The 9,380-nt window shown below is 55.6% G+C and overlaps 1 protein-coding gene across 2 annotated transcripts; it reads right to left on the bottom strand.

Annotated features, from left to right (window-relative positions):
* Position 1: 1 nt before the first annotated feature.
* On the bottom strand, positions 2-8,346 carry DECR2 (2,4-dienoyl-CoA reductase 2). Of its 2 annotated transcripts, XM_069569478.1 has the most exons (9): positions 8,055-8,346; positions 6,838-6,906; positions 6,456-6,507; positions 5,749-5,884; positions 2,883-3,007; positions 2,721-2,814; positions 2,465-2,569; positions 1,805-2,019; positions 2-932 (listed from the first exon to the last, which is right to left on the bottom strand). In XM_069569478.1, the coding sequence occupies exons 1-8, from the start codon at positions 8,132-8,134 to the stop codon at positions 1,805-1,807; spliced, it is 876 nt and encodes a 291-aa protein (XP_069425579.1). In that variant the 5' UTR covers positions 8,135-8,346; the 3' UTR covers positions 2-932. The 2 variants fall into 2 exon arrangements, with proteins under 2 accessions (XP_069425579.1, XP_069425578.1); XM_069569477.1 differs by lacking the exon at positions 1,805-2,019 and having other exon boundaries at positions 8,055-8,313.
* Between the last annotated feature and the right edge of the window lie 1,034 nt (positions 8,347-9,380).

Raw genomic sequence — 9,380 nt, 5'->3', positions numbered from 1 at the left:
ATAATTTTATAGTAAGACGTTTATTTTTTCAGGAAATGCATTTTCTGGCAAAACTCTAGAACCTGTGCCTATGCAAATGGATGATACGGGAGGCGGTGCGGAGGAGGGCAGTTAGCCACCTGTCCGGCCAGAGGGCAGACCAACAACTCTAAGGACGCTGAAGTTTTTAACAGCACAGAAAACAAGCCCAGGATCCAAGTAGCCCCCTTAGGGCTTGGCCTGAATGTGTGTCACTGGGGAACAATTGAGAGTCCAGAGATCCCCCTCCCCCTGGGCCTGAGGGAGGGTGACAATGGGGCCAGGTCTCCTGGAGGGTCCAGAGAGTGAGCCTCTGACGACCAAGGACTAAGTCCTCTCCAGGGTAGGTGGGAGCACCCCAACCTGCGCCGGCAGAGGTCCTGTCTGCAGCCCACGCACCCGGGGGAGAGGACGCAGGACACAGGCCTGGGGGCTGCACTCAGACACACTCCGCCAGCCTTCCTGGTCTGGCATTTCTGTCAAGCCAAGGTCTCAAAGTGGGAGAGCAGAAGACGGCCTGAAACACCTTTTCTCCACTCAGGCCGCGGGAGCCACCTGGAGGCACCCCCTGGACACAGGCAGGAGAGAAAGACCAGCCTGGGTGGGGGCTGGGCAGGCAGGGCAGCGCTGGCCCTGGGTTGGGCTGGGGCGGGGCCTGGCCAGGTGCTGGAGCACAGGCCGCCCGAAGGCGTATGGGCAGGTCCCTGCCTGGTCACTGCCCCTGCTTCCCTGCGCACAGACAGGGCCATGGGGAGGGCGCGTGGGCGCAGCACTGCTCCTAGAGGAAGGTCTCTCTTCAGACGCCCGGCTGGGACTGCTGGGTCTGGTGCTCAGGCTGGGCAGGCGGGCAGGTGGCAGGTCTGCGGTCTGAGAGTGGGCTATGGACCAGTCCCCTGCAGTGCGCTGTCCACTGCCTGTCAGAAGCATCAGCAGACACCAGGTCACTGGGGCACCGAGGGACGCCAGGCTGGCCCCCTACAAGCCCTGGGGGAGTAAGTGGCAGGCTGGGCGACAGCAGGCCACCAGACCTGTGTGTCTCCTGAAGCGGACACAGTGGCCCCCCGCCTCCTCCCTGCCCTCCCCCAGTGCTCTCTACCCCAGCGACTGGGGGGCCTGCCCAGCACCCACGCCCTCCTGCCGCTTGAGGCCTTGCTGCCTCCTCCCCTGCTCCCACCCCCCACCCCGCTCTGTGTGTCTGGAGGACTGAGAACACATTTTATTGTTCAGATGCTAAGTCACGTGCAACTCTGCGACCCCATGGACTGCGGCACTCTAGGCTCCTCTGTCCTTCACTGTCTCCTGGAGTTTGCTCAGACTCCTGTCTGCTGACTGTGTCTGCCAGCCACCACACCAGAGAGCCGACTAGCATCACTTCTCCTACAAGCAGGCCCACCCGAGACCAGGAGTCCCTCCAGAAGCCGGCGCCCACCACAGCTTCGTGGGGAGACCGAACACTGTGAGCCCTGGGTGTTCTTTCACCACAACCACCTCCAACGGGACAGGAGCCAGTCTAAGTCCTGTCTCTACCTTGTGATGGGGACCCAGGAGGCGGGGGCTGGGCCCTCCCAGCATCCCCACCATGCCCTGTGTGCCCACAAGACCATCCAGCCCTCGCCCCACAAGTGGAGCCAGGGAGCCCAGGGTGCCCAAGAGCGCATCTAGAAATACTCATGAGCGACTGAGGGGCAAGGCGTCAGGCCCAGCGCAGTGACCCCTGGCCACAGGTGGGTGTCTGGGAAGGGGGCCAAGGACACGGATGACCGCGACGGTGGGAACGGGGCGTCACCTAAAGCTTAGCGGAGGGTGAGAAATCTGCCAGCGACTGGACATCATTAGGGAACGTTAGCCAGGCCCCCCCGTCAACCACCAGCAGGGCCCCCGTCACGAAGGAAGCCAGCGGGCTGGCCAGGAAGAGGGCACTGTGGGCGATTTCCGTCTTGTTCCCCAGCCTCTGCAGGGGGCTAGCCAGGACCTTTGCCCTCAGGCCAGCCTGTGGGGCACCTGGGAAGGAGGAAGAGGTTCAGGCAAGTCCCAGGACCCGGGGGCCACCACCTTCCTCTGCCAGCCTCCCCTGAGCCACATCCGGTAACGCTGGGGACGCCGGCAGCGTTGTCCTGGGCCGGGCCCAGTAACCCCACTGTGGAGCCAGCACAAGGCCTGTCCCTGCTTGCGGCCAAGGCTCTGGAGGCTTCAGTGGGGCCCTTTGCGTGCGGCTCACGAGGCCAGCAGCTCCTGAGCTCTAGCTCTAGGGGCAGCTGCCCAAGTCCTGCCCCTAGCCCAGTGCAGGGCTGTGCGAACTGTCCCCAGGCTGGGGATGGACTCTGCCCACCCGGGGAGCCATGAGGCTTGTCTCTGACCCCAGGCCTATCCCAGCCAGGTGGGAGGAGTGCCCCCGGAGGTACTGTGGGGCCTGTGCCCGGGGGAGCACCCGCTGGGCTAGCCTTACCCAGACGCCGCAACCCCTCAGTGCCACTGATGGGGCCAGGGGCAAGGCTGTTGACGCGGATGTTCTGGGGGCCCCACTCCACAGCCAGGTGCCGCGTCATTGCATCTGCAGGGGAGGCAGGCTATGTAAGGGAGAAGCAGGGCTGCCCGGCCTTCAGGGTGTCCCGGACGTGGTGGGGGCGCAGCTTCATTGGGACACTGCCGGCCTCCGGGGACGGGGAGGAACCCAGGCGGGCAGACCAGGGGGGTGCCTGTACCCACGGCCGCCTTGGCAGAGCCTGCATGCACTTGGAGCACCTGCCCCCGGGCGCCCAGGGTTGCAGTGATGTTCACGATCACCCCTCCATGGTCCTGCAACACACAAGGGAGGCAGTGAGCGCGCGGTCAGGACCCGGAGGCCCCGGCTTCAGGACACTCACCCGGAAGAACTTCTCGTAGAGCACACGAGACACGTTGAAGGTGCCCAAGGTGTCGATGTCCATCACAGTCTTGAAGGCGTTGGAGGACAAGGCGCTGGCCGGGCACAGGAAGTTCCCAGCTGCACCTGCAGGCAGAAGGAGACATCGGTCAAAGCATCTGCATCCTCAGGATGGTCCCAGCCGGCCAGGGAGGGAAGCTCAGCTTTCGGACAAACTCTTGAATGAGGGGCAGAGCAGGTGTTATGGGTTGGATCGCGTGCTTCAAAGAGATACACTCTTCAGCGTATCCCAACACCTGATGCCTGTCACGGCTTGAGTGTCCAGTCGTGTCCAACTCTTTGTAATCCCACCAGGCTTCTCTATCCATTCGATTCCCCAGGCAAGAACACTGGAGCAGGTCGCCATTTCCTTCTCCAGGAGACCTTCCCAACCCAGAGATCCAAACCACATCTCCTGTGTCTCCTGAGTCGGGAAGCAGGTTCTTTAGCCACTGCACCAACTGCAAAGCCCAGTGCAGGTAAACTTAACTTTATGTGGAAACATGGTCTTTGCAGATGTCATCAAGATAAGGTGAGATGCAAACATCTCTTCATTCCACAAGAGAAAACTATGACGATCAGAAACTTTCAGTGAAAAAACAAACGTTGTAAGAGGAACACATCCTTCAGATAACCAAACAGTGTAAAATACTGCAGGGTTTTGACCAAGGGTTGGAGTATAAGAAGGTGGACTCAATTTCAGTGTTGCTCTAATTAGCATGTGGTTCAAAATCTTGGAGCCAAAGAAAAGGAAATCCAGTCATAGCACAAAGCTTGGTGGTTTATTGAATAACAGTTAAATAATCATAATGTAAATGCTGTTCATGGTTTTCATCTTTTTAAGAGAATGTTTAATTACGGTTACAGAGCTGAGTACCAATATTATCAGCCTTGATGGCGTAAAAGTGCAATTTACAAGGTAGGATGGCAGGGCAGGTGCCTGGAAAAGTAATGGTGTCTTTTAAAGTGGGAAGTTGATAGGTAGAGTCTGTTGTCGATGGGGGAAGAGGTCATTTTATTTTACTTAAAGAGTAATGATAAAGTTGCTAAAATATAAAAGAGAGAAGAAGGGAGAACAGCATGAGGTCAACAAGAAATGCCTGAAGGAGATAGTTAAGGTGGAATGTCTCAGAAAGGAAAACGGATACATTATCATGTGTTTATAAATACAGGGTCCAGAGGTTTTTAGGTTCTAGACAGTCTGGAGACGCATTAGGCATCTGCGTATTCTTTTCTAATTAAGGAAGCAAAATTGAGGCAATTATGAGCCGCAGGAAAAATAAAAGTTTTCAGAAACTACACTGCATTAACTCAACTGTGAATAACGTTAGTCATCATATAAAGTCAGTCATATTTATGTAGACATTGAATACAAATAATAACAAATTATTAGGTAACCCTAGGAGAATTGGAAAGGAGTGTATATGTAATGGAGAATACATCAAGATCTGATACAGAAATGTCGGTTTTAAAAAAAAGCAGTATAACTTGTCACTTAGAAAGAAGTACAGTAACAAATAGCTGAAGAGTTAAAATTGGTAGTCTCTGGTGAATGAAAATCAGGGATGGGCAGAGAAAAAGTGGAGAATTGCTGTTTTTTCACTACTGGTCTAACAGTAACAGTGTTTTTTTCTTAACCCTGTGTGTATGTGTATATCAGACAAACCTCTGTTAAAATACAAACTAATTTTGTGGTCCAGACGAACCCAACAGTCTGCCTAAATCCCTGTTTTTTCAAACCTATTAAATGAGAGTAAACATATCCAATGGATAGATCAGTCTGAGAGTTAAAAATAAGCCTGCCTTAGTGCTTGATATATACACAATAAAAGTATTTGTTTTTACAGAAAAAAAAATAAAAAGATAAGATGAGATGATACTGAATAGGGTGGCCTAAACCCAAGGACTGCTGTCCTTAACGGGGACACAGCCGTGCACAGAGAGACGGAGCAGAGGCTGGAGGAATGCAGCCAGGAGCCGACGGATGCCAGAGAGCAGCCCCAGGAGCCACAGGCCGGGCCCGGACAGACTCTCCCGGCCTCCTGTGGGAACGCGGCCCACCACACCTCGCTCTCGCATCTCTGGCCTCCAGACTGTGAGAGAATGCGATCCTGCTGTTTGAAGCTGCCCAGCTGAGGACTTTGTCAGGGGCAGGAAAATAATACACTAATTGGGGGGGGGGGTTTAAAGTAATTTTTACTAGAGTATTTTGTCACGCTGTAAGGTTTTAAAGGAAATTCCAGCAGAAACGTACCTGAATGTAAAGCAGAGACTATAGTTAACAGTCGTAACAAATGCAAGGCATTCATAGTAGACACTATGTGTTTGTGTGTGGCAGGAGTGTGGTATGAGCAGTTGTTTATACTATCTGCTCAATTAGTCTGTGAATCTAAAACTACTAAAACAGGGGCTTTCCTGGTGGTCCAGTGATTAAGGATCCACCTTGCAACACAGGGGATGCAGGTTCAATCCCTAGTCCCACAGGCCTCGGGGCAACTAAGCCTTCAAGCTGCAACTACTGAGCTTGAGCACCACCATCAAGACCTGACACAGTCAAATAAATAAGTATTGAAAAGTAAAACTATACTAAAACAATAATGTGTCTTCCCTTGTCCTTAACGGGGAGCTTCAGGACAAGAGAGTGACCCTTCTCTGTGATTCAGCCTAGTTCTCGGGGCATCCTCCTGAGCCACGGCTGCATGGACCCAGGAGGGGCACAGCTGGGCTGAGACTGGCCTGGAGCCAGGACAGTTCCAGGGCTTCCAAACAGGAAGGTGTGGTATTGCAGACCCATCAGAAGCCCCCAGTCATGCTCAACAGGGACTCACAGTTGATGAGAATGTCGATCTTCCCGAACTCCTTCAGGGCCTGCTCTACAGCTGCCGTGATGGCGAGGGGAGCTCGGACGTCCAGAGACAGAGGGAGGCATCTCTGGCTGGTGGCAGCGGCCAGCTTTCTGGCAGCCTAGAAGCCAGACAGGAAGAGAGGTGGGCAGCAGCCTGCTGGCCTCACCTGGAGGCATAGCCCTTCAGGATCCAATGAGGATGATGAGCCAGGTTCCGCCAGGGACCTGGGTTCTGCAGCTGAAACCCACCCTGGAGAGGCACAGCTGCCAAGCGGCCCTCTCCAGGGCCACAACCCCTGGTGGACGCTAAGACATCCTATACCCTCTCCCCTCTCATCACCCTCCAGGCCACTGGTCACAGGTCAACAGCAGCTCCAGCTCATGTCCAGTCCCTGTGCTGAGACCAGCTATGGCAGGGGAAATATGTTCCCCTCTCAAGAACCTGCTGAGCCCAGAGATCTCTGCTGGGGCCACAGTACCACCCAACAGAAGGGTCGCTTCACAGGACCCGATAATTAGATTCTGTAAAAACACGAGAGTATCCCTGGGGAGCACTTCCACTGAAGCTCCATATTTGGGAGACAGGTTGGTTTTGGTGTGATCACCCTCTGGACCTCAGGACCTTCCAGGCCTAGGCTCCTGGCCCCCAAAGTCACCCATGGACAGCTACGCACAGGAGAGCCCCCTCACCATCGATACTCTGGGAAGACTTCTGCTGGCGATGACTGTGTGGCAGCCGTGCCTGCAAAGCCAGAGAGCAGGAGTGAGGGCAGCAGGGTGCAAGGGACACACTCAGCAGGGCTCCTGCCCAGCAATCTAAGGGGCCCCCTCCCGCAAGGGTCTCTCAGGCTTAAACATCAGCCCAGGGCTGAAGGCACAGCTGGCAGAGGACCCAGGGGCCTATGTGGGGCTGAGTGACTGTGGCAGACCCCTTTCAAATGTTCTCTGACGGACCTGGAACTAGATGGGTTCCCACCACTGACCGGCATTTTGCCCAGGATCCCAGGCCCCCTCCCAAGGAGGAGGGGACAGCAAGATGGGGCATGGAGCACTCAAAGCAATGCTCACTTACCGCATGAAAATCTCAGCAATCCGGAACCCAATTCCAGAGCCACCACCTGTGATGAAAGCCACCTTGTCCCTGAGAGAAAAAACAGAGACTCTTTACAGAGGCCCCTGTTCAGACTTCCTTGATGGTCCACTGGCTGGGACTCCATGCTCCCAATGCAGGGGGCACAGGAGCCACCCCTGGTCAGGAAACTAGACCCCGTATGCCACAACTAAGATCCAGTGCAGCTAAATAAATAAATTCTAAATAAATAAAAAATACAAAGAGTAAGAGACTGCTGTTGAATGGGGATAGGGGAGGTGCTCTTCCACGGATCCTCTGCCCTGGGCACTTGGGTCAAATTCGAGAAACGCCACTTTTGAAGGCCTGCATTCCTCAGCTTTCTGAATCTTTGGGAAGAATGATTTCAACCTAGAAGTCTCTATGCAGAAAGCTATCAATTAATGAGAAATGTTTTCAAAACATAAGCCTTCCTCCAGCCGCCCTCTAAATGGATAGGATAGCAGATTCCTGGAGAAAGAGAAACAAGTAGGCTTTTCTTGACATAAGAGAAGCCATTTGGGGCCTACGCCATTCTGTGATCTAAGCCTGGACACAGTGCTGTCCTCGACAGGTCTCAGAAGAATACAGAAACTAACAACTGTCATCAGGCAAGAGAAGTAACAATGGCCAAGATATGAATCATATACTGGTTGTAAAGTCTCCCAATTCTGCTTTGATGGTAAAGATCAGCCTGAAGTGCTCAATCACCTGACCAGCTGGAACCTCTGAGATGATGACAGTGACTTTTTCTGACACTCATGACTCTAACGAACTAACGATTGGACTTGTTCAACTACCCAAACCCCTTCTTAAGATGCTTGCACTCTTAGCTTAAAACCTCCCCAAATTTGCTGTTCGGAGAGACAGCTATGGGGAAAATCTTCAGTGTTCTCCTTACTTGCTGCTAGTAATAATTAATCCTTCCTCCTCCTGACCTTTGCTCTGTGTTTTCTGACACTCGTCCCCACCTCCCCATCGGTAAACAGGACATGCTCACGCAGGACAAAGATTGGAACACCAGTACTTGCATCGCTGGGATACCCGAACATCTGGACAGCCTGGACACCAGGCTTGGGGTCCTCACACATCCCAGGAAAACCTCAGTCCCCCGCTGCGCGCACCGCAGGCGCCCCCGCCCCTTGCCCGGCTCCCTGGGGCGCCCCAGACGCGACGCTCACTGGAGCAAGTCCGGATGGAAGAGGTGGCGGTACTCCGGGAGACAGTCGTCCTCGCTGACGTCGGCTGGTGGTTGGGCCATGGCGCTCGGAGCGCGCCTGGGTGGCAAAAGCAGAGACCCGCCGGGATACCAGAACTCTAACCTCGGCTTCAAAGGACGGGAGGCTCTCTAGGACGCGGACGCCCCGCCACTCGTCCCTCGCTCCTCCCAGGACGCCCCGCCCCTCGTCCCCTCGCTCCTCCCAGGACGCCCCGCCCCTCGTCCCCTCTCCCAGGACGCCCCACCCCTCGTCCCTCGCTCCTCCCAGGACGCCCCGCCCCTCGTCCCCTCGCTCCCCTCTCCCAGGACGCCCCGCCCCTCGCCCCTCGCTCCTCCCAGGACGCCCCGCCCCTCGCCCCTCGCTCCTCCCAGGACGCCCCGCCCCTCACAACCTCGCTCCTCCCAGGACGCCCCGCCCACCCCGGTCCTCACGCCTCCCAGAGTGCCCCGCCCCCACGACAGTCGCTACTCCCACGAAGCCCCGTCCACTCAGTCCTCAATCTTCCCAGGAAGCTCCGCCCCCGCGACCCACACCATTCCCAGGATGCGCCCCCCCGCCCGCTTCCCTTCCCCAGCCTCTCCACGAACGTCCCGCCCTCAGGGCCCCGCGGCCTGCTGGGACTGGAAGTCAGTCTGCGCGCCGCGGCGGGCGCAGGCGCAGTGCAGCGGGCCGGTTCCCGTGGCGGAGGCGGGGTCAACGCGAATCAAAACTCAGCTTTTTGTACTCCTTTTCACAAGATTGGGCGTCAGTGCTGGATTGGGGGCCAGCCGGACACAGAGAACATTTGGTTCCCGGGCTGAGGTGGAGCTCACGGGCCGAGGCGGGGCCTCTCGGCTTCCCTCACCGCTTTGGGCCTTGCTGTGCATTTAAAACACTTCTTCGGACTCGCCTAGCATTTAAATATCTTCCCTTCCCGGGTGCTTCTCTACCCTGTTGCAAAGAGGGAAGGAGACTAGCGCCTAGGAAAATCACGGGAAACTAGGAAGGCCTTTTCCTCGCATGGCCAGCCCCAGGATCAGCTTCAAACATGACCCTTTCATGGCCAGTTAAAGGTTAGACCCTTCAACCGCGCCCTCAAGTGGAGGCACAGGGAAAAACCTGAGCGGGGAACCCAAGGCCAGCGTCTCAAAGACGTCATAAATCAGGGAGAGGACCAGTCGGTCTCAGCAGGTGTAATGATATGCAGTATCCAATACCTGTGACAAGTGCCTAGGGACTGTGTGGAGTGATATGCAGTGTCAATGTGGCCTTTCTGCCTTCTGCCTTTCTGCCACCAGCCTTTCTGCC

The sequence above is a fragment of the Ovis canadensis genome, chromosome 24 (assembly GCF_042477335.2).
Source record: "Ovis canadensis isolate MfBH-ARS-UI-01 breed Bighorn chromosome 24, ARS-UI_OviCan_v2, whole genome shotgun sequence".
Classification (NCBI taxonomy): Eukaryota; Metazoa; Chordata; class Mammalia; order Artiodactyla; family Bovidae; genus Ovis; species Ovis canadensis.
This window is presented reverse-complemented; position numbering and strand designations above follow the sequence as displayed.